This window comes from Panonychus citri, unplaced genomic scaffold, assembly GCF_014898815.1.
Source record: "Panonychus citri isolate SS breed McGregor unplaced genomic scaffold, ASM1489881v1 Contig00139, whole genome shotgun sequence".
NCBI lineage: Eukaryota > Metazoa > Arthropoda > Arachnida > Trombidiformes > Tetranychidae > Panonychus > Panonychus citri.
In genome coordinates this window covers 1268865-1293525 of record NW_026515544.1, presented here as the reverse complement: position 1 = coordinate 1293525, position 24661 = coordinate 1268865, and the positions used below count along the sequence as shown (strand labels likewise).

Here is a 24661-nt window from a genome sequence, read left to right as displayed (position 1 = left end):
CATGGATCCAAACACACGACAAAAGGAGTTGACCTTTAATCTTGACAAAATTTTTCGGTGGTTTTGCTTTTATTTTATTTCCTTGATTTTCCTTAGGGATATAGTGGTCATAAGTGCTGGCGCTTTTTCTCCGTTGATAATCCAAAGGGATTCCAAGTTCATGAAGAATCAGCCAAGTGAAACATTGCTTTTCTTTCCTACCAAGATGTGGTTGTTGACAGAAAGCTCTTTGTGTATACAGTTGGTGGTTTGAGAATTAAAATAATAAATATTTTCAAATAAAGACAGAAAACGGTTGTAAGTCTTGAACGAAATTAAGAGAGAGAGAGAGAGAGAGAGATAGAGGATTGTGATGAGGAGGGAAAAGTAGGAGACTAGAAATGTGTAAATATTGTGAACGTTAAAAGTCATATTTTACACTATTGCAATAACATTGTGATTCAAGTAAAAGGTTGAGAGAGAGGGAGTGAAAAGGAGATTTTCTTTGAAAGATAAAATGAACATTAATGAATTATAATTGAAAACAAGAATTAACTAAACATTGTCAATAGAGATAAAGAAAGAGAGAGAGAGAGAGAGAGAGAGAGAGAGAGAGAGAGAGAGAGAACGCAATCGAATAGCACCATTATTAGATCTGATAGAAGAAAACAATAAAGTTGATCCAGGTAATTTTCGGGTTGCAATTTCTCTGTAATTATAGTTTTTATGTGATTAGAGATGGACTTGATGTGTGTAAATGTGGATGATGATAAAGATGATGACATTGTGATAATGAAGTGTGTGTGGTAGTGTAGGTGCTTTTAAAGATTAGTAATAGAAGCAATGTTGATGATGTAAGTTGAGAGAGAGATATGGTGACAAGGACTGATTTCACTCATTAACCTTGATAGAAACAATTATTCTTGATAACAAGAGATTTACTTTGTTTTTGATTATCAAGAATAAAACAATCGAGTAACAGTAATTATGTGATTCAGCAATCGATTATCTCTGGGCACTGGCCAGTCCAAGAGAAGAGGAAAGAAGAAAAAAGTTTATCATTTGAAAAAAGGAACACATCCGTATATAAATGAATTGTTGGCAACATTTTCGGAGGAAGTGATGGCGAAAGTATATTATATTATGTAATATTAATGAAAAATTAAGAGCGAGAGAAAGAGAGAAAAGAACAGGTAAACTTTTTATACTCCAATTGTTTAGACACTTGATATCATCAACTGGACTGTTATTGGCCCACCAAAAGTTTATTTTTTTCCAATCAATTTGATTCTTTTTGAATGAGAAACAAAGTAGATGATGAAGATGATTATGATAGTAAGATTTTTGTGGATCGAGAAGAGAAGAAAAAATCACGATTTATAACGTAAATTGTTTGCTAAAATTGTTTAGATTCCTTTGTATATTCTTTCGTCTAAATTTCTCGTAACCTCAATTTCGAATCATTTGTTCGTCAAAATTTGTTTGTTTACACTCATTTCCATGATGACCATAAGCACCACAATTATAACAACTGACCACTGAAGATTTAGCTGTTTGAAATGTTGCCGCTGCTGCAACTAGTGAATTAACTCCGGTTGTTATTGGTGTTGGCATTCCGGTGAAAGGACTTGCAGTTATCGGTCCATTGGCTGTTTGAAAGTGAGGCCAATAAGGTGTTGTGGTTGCAGCTGAATTACCGAAAGTCGATGCTGCCGCAGCCATTGCAACAGCGTAATAATAATTAAACAGTTGTTCTGTTGCTTGAGCTGGTGAAGTGTAACCATTGATGAGAGGAGCTTGAGTTGGTATTGGAGGTGGTGGAAAATAGAACCAGTAAGGATGCATAGGAGATGTTGACATAGTTGTTGGTTGAGCAGAAACCGATGATTGCACTGAACCAACATGATTAATTGGATGTTGACCAGATAATGAGGTTGGTGGTGGTGTTGATGAAGGTGTTGTAGCCAGTGAATTACTGTTACTAAAACTACATGTACATGTATATGAACAGCTTTGGCAACTTGTTGTGGCTATAACAGGAGTAGGTGAATGGCCTTTAAGGACAGTGGATGTTTCAATTATTGGTGTGGTAACGGTGCTTGTTAAAGTTGGCGGTGGTAATAGTGGTGCTATTGTTGATGGTGGTACAGCTGATGGGATTGTTTTAAGAGTTGACTCACTAGGTAAGGGTATACAGTTTGTTTTATGATCATTTAAATTTGATTTAAGAGATAATTTACTGGTTAAATTGACCAGTTGAGATTGTTGTAAATCTGTGATAGAATTGGTTGGTGGGACAACCGGGATATTTGGTGGTGTGGTTGAGGAGGAAAGCGAATTAGCTGAGGCAGTGGCAGCAGCAGCGAACATAACAGCATCCATCCATTGTTGAACTTTTTGAAGCTGTTCGCTGAGGAGAGTTTGTTGATCAAAAGTGAAAGCTGGATGATGTATGGCAAGGGTATGGAGTAAAACAATTTCTGAATAAAATTTGTTATCCAAAACCAGATGAGAATAACCAGTAAGTTCATTGGGTGAACGATTTAAATTGTGATGCATTGCGGTGGTTGGTGATTCTTTATGAAGATTTCCTGGTTTACTTGAAACTGGATTCAAATTAAGAGGGCAGGTTGGTGTTGGAGTTGATCCACCACCGCCACCACCATTGGTATAACCATTTGCGGTTGTTGTATCCATTACAGAACCAAATAGGTGACGAGAAATATTTTCAAGGCAAAGTTGACTTCGGAAAGCCTTGTAAACTAAAGTGGCACAAACACGGTTTGTTGAATTCAATAGACACAAATAAACAACAATCTTAGATCGTACTGAGCTTAAGTGTTTATCCATTGAATTAGAATCATTATGAATTGATAGACTTGATCCACCATTAACTGGAACAGAGTTACCGTTACAAATGGTTCCATTCATTGGTTGACCATTGATTACATCACCGATATGATGATGATCATCTGGTTGAGGACCAATATCAGCAGCAAGCCAATCTAATTGAGTAAGTTTCTCTAATTCTTCTAAGGAATTTGCTTTAATTTCGGCTTCTTTAAGCGAATTATAATCTCGTTTAGCTGCTTGTTCAAGGAAAGTGGCAAAAAATCTCCACTCCAAGGGTATACAAAGGTTAAGGAGGCCACACATTAGCTCAATACGTTTACCACCAGACAGTTTTTTAAACCAGTCGAAAACATCTTCTTTACATATAACCACCATTTTAATGTGAAGCAAGTGAAGACAAAAAGTACGATTGTATTACGATGAAACTAGAATCAGTTTTTTTTCTTTTCTTGGTAAATAACAAAACTTCCTTATTTAGGTCTATTCAACAGTAGCTGTTTACCAGAAATTATTATGTGAGTGAGAGAGCTTAGTCACTTGAACCAGAAAGAGAAAGAAGAGAATTTCTGTAGAATAAAAATTGGGTAAGAGAGAGAAAGCAGAGAAATGTTAGTAAATGTTGGTAAGTGAAAGATTGAAAAAGGGAAATAAGGTGAGTAAGTTGAAGAAAAGTGAGTGAGTGAGACAGAAAGAAGAAAGGTAAAAATAACTGGAAACATCCAATTAAAGGAAGGAAGCCCAAGGAAAAGAAGAAGGAAGAGATTTTGAAGGTTAGTCATTCACATGGAAAAGATGATGCACCGGTGAGTAGAAAAAAGAAAGATAAATAGAAAGAGAAAAATGTAAAACAAGTGAAAGGGAAAGAGAGAGAAAAAGATTAAAATAAAACAATAATTACCTGAAATGTGTGAAGAACTGGTGGATAATCTACTAGACCAAAGGAACGATTGATAAATATACCAACAGGAGAAATAATTTGAAGGTGGAAAACTGAGAAGGTGATTTAATCACAAGAGAGAAGAGAGAGAGAGAGAAAGAGAGAGAAGAAAAAATGGACCAGTAAATGTATCAAAAATTTCCCTTGTGCACAAGGTGAAAGGAAAGATTGTTTATATTTTTTTCTATAGATGACAAGATATCACTTATTTCTTTCAATTGTATTTCCTTAATTACTTATTTTTATGATGATTTGATCGAAAAAAAGAGAATGAGAGATGATATTTATACTTTAGAGAAAATGAAAAATTGCAAATAAATCAAGAGGTTTGTTTGAGAATCTGAAATTACAGAGAAATTAGAAGAAAAAAGAAAGAAGAAATTGAATAAATTGTTAGTTAGATAAAAAGAAGAAATAAATTTCAAAGGGAAATTAGAACGAGCGGAAAGTGAAAAAGAAAGAGACACAAGAGATGAAGATGGTTGTGAGAGAGAGAAAAGGAGAAAGAGAACAGATCAAAACAACAGAAAAGACGAAAAACCGAGAGCAAAGTAGAGAAACTTTGCTGTGTTTCTCTTTCTTTTTCTCTTTCTTTTTACAGATCAACCATTCTTTCTACTAGTGGCTCCATCTCGCGAGACCGAATCATATGATTCTTTAGGTTCATGTTCGATGTTGTAAATATTTAAAGATCCAAACAAACCCACTCTAATCAACCTGAACCTCAGACAAGACAATTATTACCAGAACACTCTTGTGTAGCCCGCACACTGGCAGGCATCCCCCCACCAACAAAATAAAATAGATGTTGTTTCTTGTCTACTCTTTGGTCTAAGCTGATTGTTGAAGAAGTTGAACTGAAGTTGATTGAATTTTGATATGAAAAAAAGGAAGGAAACTTTTTTCGTTTGAATAATTTTATTTGAAAAGAGAAAAGGGATAAAAGACAGAGAGAGAGAGAGAGGAAGAGGAGAGAGGAGGAGTGAGAAAGAGAGAAAGGAAAGAACGAAATGAAAAGAGTAGCCCACAGAGAAGTAACAATGGCGATTTGTACGAATTTTAGTTTGAAAACTGATCATCAGGTTGAAATGTCTTCCTTATTATTGCTGTTTTCTCGTCTTCGATCAGTATTTCAACAGGAGCTTTGGGTCGATTGACCAATTCAAAGGCATAAGGAATAGCCTCAAATGGTTTCACTGATTTGAAACGATATCTTAACAAGAGACGTGATAATATCATCTTCAATTCCATATAAGTAAACCTTTGACCCAGGCAACCTCTTTTACCACCGGAAAAGGGGAGAAAGGCAAATGGTGGTATTGATTTAATTTTATCGCCAAGGAATCGATCAGGATTAAAGACTTGAGGATCAGGATAAATTTCGGGATCTTGGTGAAGATTAAATATGGAAAGGGTTACATTCTCCTTTGGAATCACATATGGACCATAGGTAATATCTTCGTCCAAAATTCGTTGAAGAAAGGAACAGGGGACGAATACGAAGACATTCTTTATTACAGCTTCCGTGTAGGTCAATTGGCCGAGATCATTCCAAGAATACGGAAAGGCATCTTCCAATTTATCCTTCATTTCCTGTAAACACGATCTTGAATCTCAACATGAGTTCCCAACAATTGAATTACCCATGTAAGTACAACACCCGCAGGATCGTGTCCCGCTTCAATGAAAGTGTTCACCTCGTCTTGCATATCGATCTCACTTATTTTCAATGATTCATCAGTAATTGAGTCATCTAAATGATGGCGTAAAAGGATGTCCATCAAATTGGGTCGCTTTTTGGAAGAGAAAATGTCATCCTCTGCAACGCTTGGTTTTATTGCCGTTGTTGTTGTTTTTATTGTTGTTGTTGTTGTTGTTGAACCATTCGATTTGGAAGATACTTTGCAACCATTGGAATTACAATTGTTATCATTTAGGTCATTACCATTATTAATCATGTTTTCTTTTTCTTTTTCTTTCATTTTTTCTTCTTCTTTTCTCTTTAACAGCTCAGATTTCCATTCATTGATGATTTGGGAAAATTCGTTTATAGTATCAATGTCCTTCTGATACTCTTTTCCAATCTCAGCTCGATAAAAGATAAAATCAAACCAATAGTGAGGATTAAATAATCGAGTGATTACCCTCTTTTTTAGATTCATTATGGCACGAACATAAGATGAATTTGGAACGTTAATTGCATCCGGAGAAACTCCCAAAACGGTATCACAAACAATATCCAACGAAGCTCGAGGCATCAGCTCTTTAATATCGAAAACTGAACCAACTGAGCTTTCCAAGTATTTCGCCAATGATTCTGCATGTTTACCAACAGTTTCAACAGAATTTCGAAGATTATCAATATGGAAAGCAGGTTCCAGCATTTTCCTTCGTGATCTCCATTTACTGGGATGTTGAGTTAATAGACCAAGTCCCATTTGTGGATGCCAAAGTAGTACACATCACCTTTTCTAGATGTTTCGAACTAGACAAAACTAACTGAATATATCCACATCCACATTCACATTCAAATATCAAAAAAAGAAAAAGAAAAACCCAAACCAAAAAAGAGAGAAAATCAAAATATTAATTGGCGCAAATTTAAATATTCAAGTTGAGGAATGAGGAAAAAAATGGCGATACCAATGAATAGAAGGGTAGAAAAATAGAAGAACAAGACATGGAAAAGAATAGAGAAAAAATAATCAAAATATTAGAAGATCAAAAAAAGAAAAGATATCATGTCAAGTATCATTTAAAAGGCGAATTTAAATAAATACAATTGTTACAAGTAAATTTAGAGACTCACCTTAATTGATTGATAATTAGTTAAGAAAACCATAGGTTTCCAGAAAACCCAAATTAAAAAAACTCCTTCTTTTAGTGCTAATTGAGCATTTCGCATAAACTGTATTTGAACTGATTAGAAAAAGATAAGAGAAAAGAGAAAAGAATAGAACAAAAAAAAAGAAGATTAGAATGATGACCAATTAAGGTTATCACCAAGGGACAATTAAACTAAAATTTTCTTTTAAAATCGATCATTTGACTTACGTTGTTGCTCTGCAAGTTCTTCGCTTTTAAATAAGCTCGTCTTTGTTTCAACAAGATTACCGAGTAACCAGTGGCCCTAAGGTGAGGAATTTGGAAAATGTTGAACAATTTTAAAACGGTTGTAAATAAATTTAATTAATCCAAGTAAAGCCAAGGTGAGTGTCAATCGAGTTAATGTCACAAGTGAACTAAATTCAATCATGATGGTGAAAAATGAAAACAATTGATGAACAAATCGCTTCCCAGTAGAGGAAATAAACAGAGTGAGTTCAAAAACAGAGGAACAGAGGAACAGATGTAAATATATCACAAAGAGAATTTTCTTTTTTTTTTCTTCTTTTCTTAATCCCCTTTACCACCTCCTTCTTTACCAATCTCTCCACTTTAACCCGCCAACCAAAGTGACCATCGCATTATTTTATCGCAAATATTTTCCATCATCTTTGTCTTCTAAACCAATACCATCACCATTTCTCTCTCAGTCTCTTATCATGTTGATTGTTTTTCTTGTTTGATTATTTTTTCGGTCATCAAAAGGTTCTCTCTCTCTCTTTCTATCTGTCTTTTTTTTTCATCTTGTGTTCGTTTTATCATCTACTTCTCTATCTCACCCCGTGGGTTTCATGTGTTTCTATCATCTTAATTATCACCTCATTTCATCTCAAGTATCACATATATAAATTAGTTTGACCAACAATTAATTTACTCTTTCTTTCATTCTCTTGCTGTGTTATTCTGTTGCTCTGTTTTTCATATTGCTTCCTTGGTCTCACTTGTTCTGTTTATTTCCTCTACTGGGAAGCGATTTGTTCATCAATTGTTTTCATTTTTCACCATCATGATTGAATTTAGTTCACTTGTGACATTAACTCGATTGACACTCACCTTGGCTTTACTTGGATTAATTAAATTTATTTACAACCGTTTTAAAATTGTTCAACATTTTTCCAAATTTCCTCACCTTAAGGGCCACTGGTTACTCGGTAATCTTGTTGAAACAAAGACGAGCTTATTTAAAAGCGAAGAACTTGCAGAGCAACAACGTAAGTCAAATGATCGATTTTAAAAGAAAATTTTAGTTTAATTGTCCCTTGGTGATAACCTTAATTGGTCATCATTCTAATCTTCTTTTTTTTTGTTCTATTCTTTTCTCTTTTCTCTTATCTTTTTCTTTTTTTTCTAATCAGTTCAAATACAGTTTATGCAAAGAAATGCTCAATTAGCACTAAAAGAAGGAGTTTTTTTAATTTGGGTTTTCTGGAAACCTATGGTTTTCTTAACTAATTATCAATCAATTAAGGTGAGTCTCTAAATTTACTTGTAACAATTGGATTCATTTAAATTCGCCTTTTAAATGATACTTGACATGATATCTTTTCTTTTGTTGATCTTCTAATATTTTGATTATTTTTTCTCTATTCTTTTCCATGTCTTGTTCTTCTATTTTTCTACCCTTCTATTCATTGGTATCGCCATTTTTTTCCTCATTCCTCAACTTGAATATTTAAATTTGCGCCAATTAATATTTTGATTTTCTCTCTTTTTTGGTTTGGGTTTTTCTTTTTCTTTTTTTGATATTTGAATGTGAATGTGGATGTGGATATATTCAGTTAGTTTTGTCTAGTTCGAAACATCTAGAGAAAGGTGATGTGTACTACTTTTGGCATCCACAAATGGGACTTGGTCTATTAACTCAACATCCCAGTAAATGGAGATCACGAAGGAAAATGCTGGAACCTGCTTTCCATATTGATAATCTTCGAAATTCTGTTGAAACTGTTGGTAAACATGCAGAATCATTGGCGAAATACTTGGAAAGCTCAGTTGGTTCAGTTTTCGATATTAAAGAGCTGATGCCTCGAGCTTCGTTGGATATTGTTTGTGATACCGTTTTGGGAGTTTCTCCGGATGCAATTAACGTTCCAAATTCATCTTATGTTCGTGCCATAATGAATCTAAAAAAGAGGGTAATCACTCGATTATTTAATCCTCACTATTGGTTTGATTTTATCTTTTATCGAGCTGAGATTGGAAAAGAGTATCAGAAGGACATTGATACTATAAACGAATTTTCTTCCCAAATCATCAATGAATGGAAATCCCGAGCTGTTAAAGAGAAAAAGAAAGAAGAAAAAGAAGAAGAAAAAATGAAAGAAAAAGAAAAAGAAAACATGATTAATAATGGTAATGACCTAAATGATAACAATTGTAATTCCAATGGTTGCAAAGTATCTTCCAAATCGAATGGTTCAACAACAACAACAACAACAATAAAACAACAACAACGGCAATAAAACCAAGCGTTGCAGAGGATGACATTTTCTCTTCCAAAAAGCGACCCAATTTGATGGACATCCTTTTACGCCATCATTTAGATGACTCAATTACTGATGAATCATTGAAAATAAGTGAGATCGATATGCAAGACGAGGTGAACACTTTCATTGAAGCGGGACACGATCCTGCGGGTGTTGTACTTACATGGGTAATTCAATTGTTGGGAACTCATGTTGAGATTCAAGATCGTGTTTACAGGGAAATGAAGGATAAATTGGAAGATGTGCCTTTCCCGTATTCTTGGAATGATCTCGGCCAATTGACCTACACGGAAGCTGTAATAAAAGAATGTCTTCGTATTCGTCCCCCTGTTCCCTTTCTTCAACGAATTTTGGACGAAGATATTACCTATGGTCCATATGTGATTCCAAAGGGAGAATGTGTAACCCTTTCCATCTTTAATCTTCACCAAGATCCCGAAATTTATCCTGATCCTCAAGTCTTTAATCCTGATCGATTCCTTGGCGATCAAATTAAATCAATACCACCATTTGCCTTTCTCCCCTTTTCCGGTGGTAAAAGAGGTTGCCTGGGTCAAAGGTTTACTTATATGGAATTGAAGATGATATTATCACGTCTCTTGTTAAGATATCGTTTCAAATCAGTGAAACCATTTGAGGCTATTCCTTATGCCTTTGAATTGGTCAATCGACCCAAAGCTCCTGTTGAAATACTGATCGAAAGACGAGAAAACAGCAATAATAAGGAAGACATTTCAACCTGATGATGATCAGTTTTTCAAACTAAAATTCGTACAAATCGCCATTGTTACTTTTCTTCTCTGTGGGCTACTCTCTTTTTCATTTCGTTCCCTTTCCCTTTCTCTCTCTTTCTCTCACTCACTCACTCTCACTCCTCTCTCTCTCTGTCTTTTATCCCTTTTCTCTTTTCAAATAAAATTATTCAAACGAAAAACGTTTCCTTCCTTTTTTCATATCTAAATTCAACTTTTCATTTCCATTCACAATCAGTTTACATGTAAATATTTACTGTTTTCATCCATCGTAATCAACGGAGAATTAATTTTACAATCGAAATGAAACAAAAAGCGAATCAATCAAAATTAACTAATCAAACCAGTCCAGTGATTGGAGAGAAAAAAAATAAGAGAAGAAAATTAGAATTATAATTTCTCTTCAATTTCGCCTGAAGCGATTCAAAGGTTCTTACCTTTGGTTATCATGCAGAAGAGAAGAGAAAATATCAAGGTAAACAATTTTATCTTCCATTTCTTAGCAACAATCATTTTCCAATCGAAACGAATCAAAATATTCTCATTCGATAGAAAGTTTCTCTTTTGTTCCAATTGATCAACTAATTGTTACATCGAACAGCTAATTAATTATGACAAATCGAAACACGAATAAAAACCAATCACTTTCGATAAATCGAAGAGAATTTTCTTCTACTATTCTAATAACTTTTCCATCAAATTTCATTTGAATTTGGAATTATCCTGTTAATCAAAATTTCGATTAATTATCAATTTAACTTTTTCCTGTTCGATCAGTTTAAAAGTTTCGTTTCTTTTTGTACACAAATTTGTTTTCTTTTTCGTTTCTAGTCCATGACCGAGTTTCATGAACATTTAGAAACTTTCGAAAGTTAATTTCAGTTCGAGTATCAAAAGTATCGCTTTAATATTTTTCTTCGTCGTAAAAGAATCGCAATCGCAATCGAATCGTTTTTCTTTGTTTTCCTTTCATATAAACAAAATATTCTCTCTCTCTCTCTCTCTCTCTCTCAGAATTTCTCGATTCAATTTCTCTCTCACCGAGGAAGATGAAAGAGAGAAAATCATAAAAAAAGAATCCGAAACTCGTCTTGTTTATAATAATATCGCAATAAGAATTCATTAAGATTCACACTCCCCTTTTATCTTCCTCTCTCTCTCTCTCTCAACCTCTGTCTCTCTCTGTCTCTCTCTTTCTCCCCTGTCACCTTCTTAATTATCCTCATCCATCTTCCTCCTCTCTCTTTCTCTCTTTTCTCTGTCTTCATCTGTCTTTTTTTCCAATTTCTCTTACACAATCATTTTCTCTCTTCATGTTTCCAGTTTCTTTTTTTCTCAATTTTTTTTTACTTTTCATTACCTTTGTTTCTCTAATTGTCCTATTCTTATTTTCATAATTAATATTTTCTCTTCTAAATTTACCTCTACAATCCTGTTATTCATTTAGATCATGTGTTAAATCACCATAAACATAATTACCAACAATTAACTAACAATTTCCACATCTCTAGTAGCGATTAAAACTCAGCTACCTTGGGAAATTTTCTCGGTGTTTGTGTTAGTGTTTCAATCGTTGCAAACGCAATTTCGGCCTCACAATTAACCATCAACATCGACCAGAGTCTCTTTTCTCCCCCCACCCTCCTCCTAATCACCTTAACAATTAATTGATTATTGTACTTTGATTACAGTTGATCGTTGGATAACATTGATGTGGTCCTGGTGGAAATCGATTCCCCACAATTTAATCAATGCGAATATCATCAAAAGAGAGAAGGCTAATATTATATGTGATAATTTCTAGTTGTATTTTTGATCTAATTGATCTAATTGTCCAATGGAATCATTCATCTTGTCATCATCATCATTCCAGAAAATGGTGCTCCCTAAACTCATCATCTCACCAAAACAATCAACTCTCTCAACGATTGTCAATTTTTGGAGGTGTCAGTGGACTTATATTAAATTACGATCTAGGAAATCCTTCCGTTTCCGTTGATGATCAAGTTCGTCCATCACCTCACCATTCATCGTCCGATTCTTGGGTATCAGAGGAATTGTGGCCTAAAGAGAAATCAATCATTCACATTAAATTAATTAAACCAGTTCCTAAAGAATTAACAATCAGAGAATCACGAAACAAAGACACTTACCTGTTGGATCCAAGTTTAGATTTTGATTCACCTTATCGTCTAATTTTCATCAACAATTGTACTTTATCATTTAAATCATATTACGATGGTTTCACTAGCGAACCAAACAATCAAGAGATCACTCGAGATACATCAAACATTCAAGTTCAAATTACTGGTGGAATTGATTGTAAGGAGCTTCCATTGTCACCTTTGACCGCTTTCTCGGCCAATTTAACTCACCTTGTGGTCAGAAACACCGGGATAACCAAATTAACTAAATTTCTGTTTGGTGCAAATCGTTTAGATAAATTGATTCGTTTGGACATTATTGATAATCATCTATTGACGAACCTTCAACCTCGTGCTTTCGATGGATTAACCAAACTTTCCTATCTTAGTTTAATTAACAATTCTAACTTGACCATCATAGCATTAGAATCTTTTGCTGGACTTAAAAGTCTCGAGGAACTTATTTTCCTAGGCAATGGTCAATTCTGGGATCAGAATTATTTTACCACAATATTAAGATCAGCTTCGGATAAAATTTTACCAAATTTGATTCATCTTCATCTACATGGAGCTCAACTCACCAAGAATCAATATGAAAATCAGATTAAATCTGAATACTCATTTAGTACAATTGATCATCAAAGTGATGAAAATAATAATCCAACTAATTATCGTTATTCAAGTAAATTAAGATCATCATCAATTGAATCATCAATTTCATCTCACCAAAGTCCAGAGGTCAACGGAATGAAGGTCAATTATGATCGTGGTAAAAGTGGCCTCAAGATAAACAAAGACGATTTTAATGGATTAACTCAAGTTAAATACCTACAATTAAGTGATTGTGATATAACTTATATCCACCCATTAGCATTAGCACCTTTATTGCGAAACATAATCAGCTTAAATTTAGCTGGTAATCCTAAATTGCGAATTGACAATTTAAAATCAATATTAGCACCTTTCTATGTTTCCAATGTGAAAAGTTAAACCTCGAGAGTGAACAATTAACGGTTAATTCATCATTTCAAAATTATCCAATCTCCAATTCTCAATCTAAAATTGGACTCGTGTCGCTTGACCTTTCACATTCAATTGATACCTCATATGTACCTAAAGATTTACTGACCATTATCAGTAAGACAACGATAACCGAGCTTTATATGGACTCAGTACCTTGGCGGTCACTTCGAGAGGGAGATATACCACCAATGCCACACCTGAAAGTTTTACACATTGACAACAATCAAATTGAAACAATCGACGAGAAAACATTTGATGGTTTAGAGGATTTAATTAGATTAAGTTTAAGAGGAAATTTAATCCAAGAAATACCGCTTTACCTATTGGAACCGCTTCGTAAACTTGAATATCTTGACCTGTCTGGATATCAGGTTAAATTGTCAGTAATCAGTAACAATCAGAATGATGATGATGATCATCATCATGCTGATAGCAATAACGGTGATGATGATGATGATGGTGGTGGTGGTAATGATAATGAAAGAAAATCTCAAACTAATCAACCTGATAACTTGATTAATCAATATACTCCTTTGAATATACCTCGAAAATTTTTTGTTGGCACTTCATTGAAGGAACTGAATCTGAGTTACAAAAATCTGACCCAATTAACTCGATTCCAGTTTATTGGATTATACAAATTGGAGAGACTTCATCTTCGAGGATGTAATCTACAAAATATTGAGTATTTGACTTTTTTCCCTTTAAAATCAATTGTTTACATTGATTTAAGCGAAAACAATCAACTAATTGGTAATGTCCGGTCATCAGAAGAAGACACTTTCGCTGGACTCGAGGCAATTGAAATGATTCGCTTGGCTAATTGTAATTTAACCACTGAAGATATAAATGATTTCAATATTTGGCGTCGGATGCATGAACATGTTCAATTGTTGGATTTGTCGTCTAATTTAATTGATCTGATCAATAGTACAACTTTGGCTAATTTTACTGAACTGCGACACATCAATTTATCTCATAATCAGATCAAAAGTTGGCACAATTATACAATTTTCGGTAAAAATAGTTTCATTACGACTTTGGACATTTCGTTTAATCAGATAACTCATTTGACCGCTGAAATGTTGGGCGATTTTCGTAACTTGAAAAATTTATCCTTTGCTTTTAATCCGTTAAATTGTGAATGTGATTGGGATGGACCATTGTTGCTATTAGATCAAAAGCAAAAGAAATTAAATCAAGTTCATCATGCTAAAATTCAAGATCATATTCAACAATTAGTTGATCGTCAGCAGGAAATTGTATCAACCGCTTTCGCCTCATCACAGGCACCACCAAAAAGTATCATCGAATGGCTAAATACAACGTCCATTCATTTTCTTCTTGACCATCATCCCCTCCGATCTGATCGACATTATTTTTGTCACCAATCTAAATCCCCACTCGAACCACCGATTGTTTTTAAAAAATTTTTCTACCAAGATTGTCCCGTATTAACCTCATCCCGTTCAAATTCAAGGGTTTCCGTTGGTATCTTAATGGTCACCGTATGCACGGCACTTTTATTGGCCGTTTTCCTCCTGGTAATAGCTTTTATTTACAATACAACGATACGAAATTTACTAACTATGGTCGATGATGATTTCCTTCACAATTATCAGTACGATGCTTTTGTCTCATATAATGTTAACGATTCCGATTGGGTTTTCAATATTCTAGTTCCAGCTCTTGAAGATTTACCTGCCGATGAACATTGTGAGGGTCAGTCAACAATCAAATTCAACAACAATAACAATCAATCATCAACAGAGTTAACTAATCAACAACACTCATCGTCAGGTAAAAGTCACGTTAAATTGTGTGTCTATGATCGTGATTTTATCGCAGGCCGACCGATTAGTGAATGTATCACCGAGTCAATTCGTAACAGTCGTAAAGTGATTCTAATTATTTCAAATAATTTCGCTCAAAGTCCTTGGTGCCGTTTCGAAACTGATCTTGCCCATAATACGTTAATGGATCAAAACCGTGAAGGTTTAATTCTGATCAAATTGGAAGAAATGTCAAGTGAAGTGTTGGAAAAAGTTGCACCTCAATTGCATTTCCTATTAAAGACCAGAATTTATCTCACTTGGTCGGAATCTCTTCATGAGCAGGAAATTTTCTGGAAAAAGTTACGACGAGCTTTGGGTTTTACTAAACCTTATGGAACCGTTAAACAATATTATAAGAATTACGTTGGTGGGCTAACCAAAGATCGTCGACAATCAATTGGACATTTAAACAATTCGATACCAACATCAGTGAATAATAATTCTAATAACAATTATGGTAAAGACGAAGTTCATGTTTCCTTTACCAGGAAAACTTTATCTTCTTCTCGTGAATCTTTACCGAGTAACGATTCGGGTATAATTACAATCGATGACAGTGGATGTGTTTCAGTTAATGGAGATGATTCAGTTGATAATGTAACAGAATTTATCGTCGATCAGAAAGAAATACTCGAAGAATCTAATCAACAGAACAATTTAGACCAAGAAACAGGTAGAAAATCAAATGAACGTAAAGTTACCTCGGTGGCGATTCAATTGTTAAATGTAATTGGTAACAATTCAGAGGAAGATGAGACAATTGGAAAAGATGGAGATGAAGAAGAAGATGAAAATGATCAATTGAAAGAGGAACAATTTATTAGTCTAGAAATGGACGATAATCATCACCACGTTGACCACTAATTGTCCATTCAAAATGGAAGAAAAGAAAATCCAATGGAAAAGAAAAAAGTTCTGTTTTCTATTCGGAAAACTTCAAGGATGAGATTATTTTTCCATGAAATTTATTCACCAAAAATGATCAACAGTATTCCCGAGTCCCTGGTGATGATTTGTTCGTGAAGATGATTAATAATCAACCCTGATAATAATTCTCGGTTCTCTCTCACTTGTGTCCATCTTTTTCATGGATTCATGAAAACCTGTTGACCAATGATGATGATGATGATGATGTTGATTATCATGATAATTAATTTCACCTCAATTAATTTGAGGCTTAATGATAAATGTATTTGTCCCTCTGTGTATGTTTATAATCATCTGTAGATATGAAAAACATTTACTATTAATTTTCAATTTGTTTTATAAATAAATTGAATTGAAAACAACAACAAACTTTATTAATTTACTTTCCTCATTTGTCCTTGTATTATTTTTGTAATTAATTAATTACTAAATTACGTCGTTTGAACAATTTGTAAACAAACTGATGAAAGTTATCAAATCATTGAGATTTAATTTTCTCCTCCCAAACTTAATCTGGATCAGGATAAGTTGTTTTCATTTGTATAATAATAACAATCGTTTCGTTTGCTAATTGTTGTTGATTGTTTACAGTTTTAGTTGATCAGTTGGTGCTTGTTGATTGTGTTTATATGTTTATGTGCGTTTTAATGGTGATTTGGGTTGATCATCAAATGATTGTTGTCGATTGATATTAAATCCATTGAATTAGTTAATTGTTTGTCTAACATTACACAAAAGTAACATTATAGTGCTTATGTTTTCAAGGAGATACACTAATATTGATAAAATTTAGTAATTAATCATCAGAAATTAACTGTTTTCATGATAATTACTCACGTGGATTGTTATATCTTTGTGAATTTTGAACAGATCACCAATCCGAGGTCCGACTAAAACAGTTTCGAGTCAATTGAAAACTTCAAGGATCTGAAAATCGAAAGTTATTGATTAATTTGATGGCAAAATCAACCGATTTGAATAAAAATTAAAGGTCATTCTGATTATCGTTCAGTGAATTTACCTTGATTTTATCAGAAAACTTGAGTTTTTTTTGCTGGTACAATGACAATTATTAGTCTGTGAATCTCATCAAACTGAAGTAAAAAATAGGAAACAGAATTAAGATCAAATTGAAATGGTTCAAGTTAATTACCTTTCAAAAGTCTCACCAGCGTGAGTAATGATACTATTATACTGATCAGTATGATGAAGATCGACCCATGGACGGATAAGTTAGAGGCTAATGTCAGAACAATGATCTTATTGACAAAGAATGAGAGGAGAAAAAAGAAATAGATAAACAAATATCGACAATCGGCTGTGGCACGATCAAAATCGTTCAGAAGTGAAATTAGTTCTCTTTGAAAGGACATTAGGCCTGAATTTAAATTCGTCGAGTGTTTTGCACAAAGGTCTTTAAGCATCTCAAGGATACTCAAAGTTCGGTATCGAAACCAATGGATAATAACGAAAAAATGGCCTATTGATCAATTTGTTGAAGATAAATTCGATGAGTGATGACAAACTCCGTCGAGATCCAGAATAGGCTCAGAACGAAATAAATTACACTTCTATAAAAAAGTCCATCAATCAATCATGCCAACAACGGAAACAACGACGAAGATCATTTTCACCAATCTCTTCCAATTAATTACAATTAGAATCGAAAAATTTTACATCGAGTTTCGTTTAAATGTAATTCGACCATAATGAAGTGATTAATGGAGACGCTGATTGTGCGATATTAACAATTAATCAATAAAATGATTGGAAGTCAATTTAAATTCAAACTAATCAAACCTTTTGACTGTAACTGTCACGACACAAAATCTCATGGCGATTGTAATCATAATAATGATAGTTAATTAATCGTAATGATTACTAACTTATCCCCATCATAATTGTTGGTCATTTATTGATTGTTCAATCCAACAAAAAGATAATTGTTAAATTAAATTGTTTTCTTGTACGAGATTGATTTTTTTTCTGATGACCGTTCAAAAGTTAATTGTTGTAATAACGATTATATTATTTTTATATTGTTTTTTATTGTTTTTTTTAATTGTTGTTTAAGTCGTGATTGGACATGATATAAAATTAGATTAGGGAACATGATTAAAAAAAGTAGTTGGTGTTAAATTTGATTGTGAAAAAATATAATCTCAACTCGATTTTGCAATTAAATGTAAAATGAGTGAGTGAGATAATTGAGATTAGCCAAATGTAAATTTAGATGGAAAAAATTAACTAAATAATCAGGACTTACATTTGATTGTAATCTTGATTGTCTCATTATTACATAATCATAATTAAAATTAAAATAGTTTTATGTATGTGTGTGTGTGTGTTGATGTAGTGTGAATGTGGTGTGAATGTATTTGTGCAATGTTAGTTTTTTGTTTATTGTTTGTCACCATTTTAATTGTTGATTTCTGATTGTTGATCAGATTTAAATAATCTAATTGTCTATTAAATTATTATTTTCCAACTTGTCTGACTCCAGATTGATTTGGTCTAAATTGTGGTGGAAGTGGCCCTTGGGGTTGTCTTGGAGCGGAATTGGAGTTACCTGAGTTTCCTGAATTGCCTGAGGCTGGAGCTTCTTCCTCTTCATCAGGTTGAGGTGTGGTTGGTGGAGGTTCACTGGGTAAGAAGAAAAGAAAACAATCAGTTAATAACAATCAAAAAGAATAAAAGAAAAGGTAGTTAATTGTTGTTGTGAAGAAGAAGAAAATAAAAAAAAAGTAAACAATCATTTCAATGAATGAAAAGACGAAGAGAGAAACAATTAATGAGATCAACATCATCTTCAGATGAATAGACTCTCTATCTCGTGTCTATCATCCTAATGAACTATTTATTGTTCATTGAGTATCACGATTATCATGTATAATCTAATCAAAGAATTGTATCTAATCAGATTCATCAGCGTTTTGTTTAACATGGAAACAGTTGAAATTGAGTGAACAATGATTCTAATTCAATTCGTATGGACTCAATTAGTTTAGGTCATCGAGAGAGAGAGAGAGAGAGAAAGAAAGAGAGACTTGACCCTTTACACCCAAATTGTGATTAATTATTAAAGTCTCATCTAGATAATAATATAAATTACTTACCATCCAGGAACTGTTGTTGCTAATTCACATCTCAAGGTAGTTGGATTAACGGCAAGTCCAGCGGGACATCGTTGAAGTCGTGGGTAACCACCAACGCAGAGCCAATAACGGACGCAACTCTTTTCTATTGGGACTGGACCATTTGGCACATCCTTACAGATCGCTGTTTACAAAGGGTAGAAAAAGAAATGGCCACGAAAACCGGAAGAAAAGTTTTATTAGAAAAGATGAGATGGAATTATTTTCATCAATAGAAAGTAGGAAGACATCGCAAGTAAAATCGTTCTCGTCTTAATTTATCAATCGATAAGTTATAAGGTATAATCGAGTGAGAGAAAATGATGACCCGAGGGTATGGATTATAATAAGATGGTGGTGATGATAATTAAAAGATTATTTTAGTGGGGAGTTGAACTTACGGTGTTTCTGACAATCAGGAACATTATCAGGCCAGTCACAGGCGTGGAGAGCGTCGTTATAAAGAAGTGAGAATGGACATTGTTGGATTGTTGAGGTTCCATTCCAACAGTGCCAATATCGAGTACATGAAGTGGCATGAGGGAAAACACCATATTGCCAATGGCAGTTTTCGGTTGATTGAGGTTGTTCTGTTAATTGAATAATAAGAGAGAGGAGAGAAAACGAAACAATTAGTTAATTAGATCATTGAAAGAGAGTGAAAGTGATGATTGATTCTGAGATATGAAATGAGTTTATTAGTAAATGTCTTCCTCATAAGGAAGTATTTCCTTGACCTGAACATTGATTTTTCTTATAAATCGTTGATCGTTAATTGATTGAAACTGTGACCCAGTGTCATCCATTTAAATTGTTAATTTGTGTACACCTATTAAGACGTTATTCTGGCCTGGATAAGGTTTTCGTTGTTTACTTTCTTATTTATCGACAGTAATAATTATTGTTGTTGACCGTTTTCCCTTTTAATCGTTACTTTTTCATTTGGGTAATGGTTTTTATCGTTTTCTTAATTTCGTTTTTATTTGTCTTGATCTTCATTGTTTACGATTTTATTATTAAGGCCAAAACTTGTTTAGGTCACTGACCTAATGTTCATTGTGGGCTGAGTTCGAAAGGTTCGTGAAGATTTGTTGATAATAAACAAAAATGGGAGAGTTAATAACAACTACTCACAATTAGAATAATTAACCGCACCCGATTATCGTGATTATTATAAATTTAATGTTCTTTTTTCTTGTAAATCATCGTTCTAATGATACTAATTGTTATGTCAACGAATAACAATCCAAGGATTGATGATGATTATTATATTCTTGTCATGTAATCACTTAGAACGTAAATGATTAATGGATATGCATTGGAGGATCGAAGGGTAGAAAATAGTAAATGGTCAGTTTTACTTACGTCCAATAACTCGGGTTCCGTCTGGACATCCAACTCGATGAGGATAATCACAGTTTTGGATTAAACCTCTTTTAGATCCAGCGAAGGCAAGACCATTGGGACAGGCCTGGAGAACGGCATCTCCGGTGGCGGAATCACACTCATAGTAGTAATCACAATAATCTTCATGGGGGAATAGTGAACCTCCTTTAGGATTATTTCGGCACAATTGTTGAGCTGTTTGACTTGATCGTGATTGAGCCCATGCTAGAGATAATCATGAAAATATGATATAAGAATTAGCAAAAAAGATAATCAAGCAAAACAAAATCTATCAAGGAAAAGTTTTCGAAACTTTTCGAGTTATAATAACATTGGTATAAAGTTATCAACACTTACCTAATGGAAGCAACAAAACCAAAATGGCTGCTGTGAAATGCATATTGTTAAATGTACAACAATTAAGTTAATCACTAATTAAGATGATCAGTAGTAAACAACAACAACAATATATATAAGTTACTCTTTAGTCAGCTAAGTCGTTAATGAATAATTTTGCTCACTGGAAGATGATATTGAAGAGCCGACTCACTCAAATCTCTCACTCGAGTGAAAAAAGGAGGTGATGATGAAGATGATGATGATGAGCAGATGATGATGCTGATGATAATGATGATAATACTGATGAACGATGTTCAATGACCTGTTACATTATTAATATCACTGATGATCCATCATGATTGTAGCTAAAAATAAGCTCAATTTTTTATATAATTTTTGTTGTTTTACATTAAATTTGGGTCAACAATCAAGCCTCAGCCTTATAATTGAAAACTACATGATAACTTTTGTTATAATATGTTGATGTATATGGATGAATGATTAATTGGCTTGATTGATTGTCTATTTTAATTGTTACTTTATTTAGGTAGTTTTGATTTTCTTTTGTTTTCTATTTAGCGTTAATCAAACAATTAATTCAATTTGTAACGAGTAACAATTGACTTTCAGGAAGATAAACATTTAATTGTTGATTCGTTTACTTTTTTTCTTGAAACTTTCTTTTCGAAACTTTTTTCTTCTTTCTTTTTGTCGTTCGATCTTTCTAATCGAGAGTTAATTGTCAATTAATCATGTTGATTTATCTTATTATTGGATTAATTTAATTTTCTGTCTCGTTCGAGAGAGAGAAAAAAGTTAATACTTTTTAATTGTCGCTTCGTTTTGTCCTTTTATTAATCTTATTAAATTGTGAATCGCGTTTCCGTCATTAATTTAATTCTTTAAATTTTGTCATTTATTTAATTCCTTTGACAATTTGATTTGCTTATTTACGAGTTAATTGTGACAATTAAAGATCAGAATGATGTTGAATCAACTTTAATCTTTACCTCATTTCATATTCATTGAATGATTTAGATTTTCACTATTGATGTCGTGCTAATCCAATTGTAACAATCAACAATCAACAATCAGTTTTAATCACTTTGTCCGTAACAATCTAATATTTAATCATTTTATAGTTGAGAGATGATCAATTTTTGATCATGACAATTGATTGTTGATTGTTAATTGTCAGATTTCAACTGATTAATTTTCATCTTTAACGAAATTTGTTTTTTTCTTTCCTCTTGATTAACTAATCCTGATTAAGATTGACATTGATTGTTTGTTTGATCAATAATTTAAATTGTTACAGTTTATTCAAGTGTTTCATTATATTTTGTGGGTTACAGTTAAATTGTGATTACTTGTAATTAGTAAATTATCTTGAGAGACAGATAATAATTAAAGGGATCATCATCTAAAATAAAGGTTACTTTAAATGCTTTTACATAATGATAATGATTATTTTCATCAGTTAATGATGTGAAGTATTAAATTGTTGTTTTAATCTAAATTAAGGTGATGCTTTTAATTTAAATATAAACATTTAATCGTTAATGAAATTGATGGTTTAGTTTTTGATTGTTAAATATTGATCATCATCATCATCCAAATCATTAGCCTTATACTTGTAATTTAGTTGTTGTTGTTGTTGTTTTTTTTGCACTTTGGGTTAAATTGTTGACTTGATTAACTGCAACGTTTTGATTTTAATTGTTGATCAAATTAATTCCTTAAGTCACCCAAGGCTTAATCAACATTGTTTTCTTGTGATAATTTCCTTATAGTTTATAATGATTGATTCAAATGATCAGCGTTAATTGTTGATTGTCATTAACAAAATTGACAGATTATGAGTTCATCGTTTTACACTTTGATTGTTGACATTGATTAATCATCTGGTTTATGATTAGTAGTGGTTTTTTTAATGATTAACTGGATCTCTCTTTAGATCGGGTGAACTTATTTGATTGTGATTAGCTTATAATTGTTAATGATTCATGTAAATTCAGTTATCAGACTGATTGTTGTTGTCTCAATGCTTTTCTTTGTCTCTGTATGACATGAATGTGACTTGAATTTGATTACAAATTGAGTTTAATTTGATTTGTCAGGTTGATTTCCGGCTTGATTGTTAACCTTTAATTTCCATGTTGGTGGATTAATATTGTAATTTGATTAATTCGTTGGTAGTGAAAATTTTCACGAGGTTAACAACTTTTGAAACAAGTTCTCCATGTCCATGGAAGATGAAAAATTTTGAAGGTTAATTTGAATTCTTATTGGAATTGGAGTTGAGGTTAATTCAGTTGTTAACTGATCGTTGATTAAGTTATATTGTGATTCCATTTTCTTTCATAGTTTTCTGGCCATTCCTTTTGGATATTTGTTTCAATATTTAGACTTCGGGATTGTGTTAATTACCAACTGTTCAATTACCTAGATTAGTTACAAATCATAAAGGAAATAAATCAAATTGATGATTAACTTGTTAATCAAAAGATAGTAAGTTGATTTCCAATAATTTACTCATTGTTTACAAGGACATGCTGATAAATATAAATTGCTATTCACATCAGTCAAACAACAGTTTCCAATCAGGTAATCAACTGACATTAATGATTCAGGAATTGAACAAATAATTACCTTTTGTTGTGTTTGTTGATCCATTAGTTTATTGTTATTCCGTTTTAATCAGTCACAATTAACTAACAATGAGTCGTATTCGTAAGTTTTTCCTCCGCCTGTTTTTAAGGAGACAAAAGAAAACGTTTACCAAGAAGATCAAAGAAAAGGTAAGTTAATGAAATTTACAGTTACATCAACAATTTATATTCTGTTGATTGTTACCAGAAGAGAAACAGAATAGAAAAAAAAAATTAACGAAATTGATATATTTTTTTCCTTCTTGTTTCAATCAAAATCTTTAGATGACATCAGAATGATCTAAATGTAATAACCATTTGATTGGATTGTACTTTCTTGAAATTCCATGGATTAATAAATACCTTTTCTTTTGATTCTCAATGAATGAGATTCCAATTGATTTCCAATCCACTTAATCATCATAATCTTTCACCATCATCATCAGGCAACACCCCAAGTAAACAAAGATTAGAAAAAGGCTTTTGATCAACACTAATTGTGTGAGTGTGTGTTGATTAAACATGTAAATAAATCGTATTACCATCAGAAAAGTTACAAAAAGGAGTAATCAATTGTGATCAGAATTAACAATAAAGATACAACAGCAACAACAGTTAATCACATAATCGGTTAATCATAAATTAATGATTAAAGAGAAAAGAGAAAAAGACAAACAATCAAATGTTTACAATAAGAAGAAACCAAGAGAAACCACAAGAGAAAACCTTAATGAAAGGATGAACAATTATCCAAACAAGAAGAACAATTAATTAATCAACACAAAAGGTAAACGTTAATTTTAACAAGGTAGACAATTAAATTCTCAACACGGAAGATCAACAAAAGGTAACAACAAACACTAAAGACAAATGAGAGAATAAGAGGAAGAAACAAAAAAGATTAACATTCAACAAATACTTCAGTTAATTACTAATTGATTGAGAGACAAATTAAAAAGAAATAAATGATTAATTAATTTATCCGATTAACAATTAGCAATTAACAATTTAAAAAATCGGAAAATTAATCAATTAAGAAAAAAAGAGAAAAGTAAACAAGTAACTCCATCTATAGGTAGTGTCTTACAACTCTCAAGTTCGGAGGGAACAAAGAATTAAGGTAACGCCATCTGTTGGTTGCATTGGAAGTTGGGGAGACACGATTAATCGATTAACTGAAATCGAGAAATTTAATTTAATTTGTATGTTAAAGTTTCATAGAGAATTTTGGTTTAAATGTTTGCGCGCAAAAGAAAAGAAAGAAAGAGAAAACTGATTTTCTTTAAATTTTTCTTTCTCTTCTTTCTTTGAGATAGAATCGGTTAATTA

General features: G+C 32.7%; 3 protein-coding genes, 1 long non-coding RNA gene and 2 pseudogenes across 5 annotated transcripts; 2 read left to right on the top strand and 4 right to left on the bottom strand.

The window, feature by feature from the left end:
- Positions 1-669: 669 nt before the first annotated feature.
- LOC128394221 (zinc finger CCHC domain-containing protein 2-like) lies at positions 670-4276 on the bottom strand. The gene is made up of 2 exons (XM_053354512.1): positions 3731-4276; positions 670-3398 (listed from the first exon to the last, which is right to left on the bottom strand). Exon 2 carries the CDS (start codon positions 3205-3207, stop codon positions 1429-1431), a length of 1779 nt encoding a protein of 592 aa, XP_053210487.1. The 5' UTR covers positions 3208-3398; positions 3731-4276; the 3' UTR covers positions 670-1428.
- Positions 4277-4809: 533 nt separating this feature from the next.
- LOC128394223 (cytochrome P450 4c21-like) lies at positions 4810-7264 on the bottom strand (annotated as a pseudogene).
- A 29-nt stretch (positions 7265-7293) lies between these two features.
- LOC128394222 (cytochrome P450 4C1-like) lies at positions 7294-10100 on the top strand (annotated as a pseudogene).
- An 812-nt stretch (positions 10101-10912) lies between these two features.
- On the top strand, positions 10913-16191 carry LOC128394220 (toll-like receptor 3). Its single transcript, XM_053354511.1, is given in 2 exon segments — positions 10913-13019; positions 13022-16191. Coding segments are annotated over 2 exon segments (4113 nt in total). The 5' UTR covers positions 10913-11644; the 3' UTR covers positions 15760-16191.
- Positions 16192-17845: 1654 nt separating this feature from the next.
- On the bottom strand, positions 17846-20860 carry LOC128394171 (protein obstructor-E-like). The gene is made up of 5 exons (XM_053354439.1): positions 20700-20860; positions 20322-20567; positions 19358-19546; positions 18939-19101; positions 17846-18465 (listed from the first exon to the last, which is right to left on the bottom strand). The coding sequence occupies exons 1-5, from the start codon at positions 20740-20742 to the stop codon at positions 18300-18302; spliced, it is 807 nt and encodes a 268-aa protein (XP_053210414.1). The 5' UTR covers positions 20743-20860; the 3' UTR covers positions 17846-18299.
- Positions 20861-22170: 1310 nt separating this feature from the next.
- On the bottom strand, positions 22171-24585 carry LOC128394414 (uncharacterized). Of its 2 annotated transcripts, XR_008326361.1 has the most exons (3): positions 23696-24353; positions 23334-23431; positions 22171-23126 (listed from the first exon to the last, which is right to left on the bottom strand). It is a non-coding gene; the product is annotated as an uncharacterized LOC128394414 (long non-coding RNA). The 2 variants fall into 2 exon arrangements; XR_008326360.1 differs by having other exon boundaries at positions 23334-24585.
- Between the last annotated feature and the right edge of the window lie 76 nt (positions 24586-24661).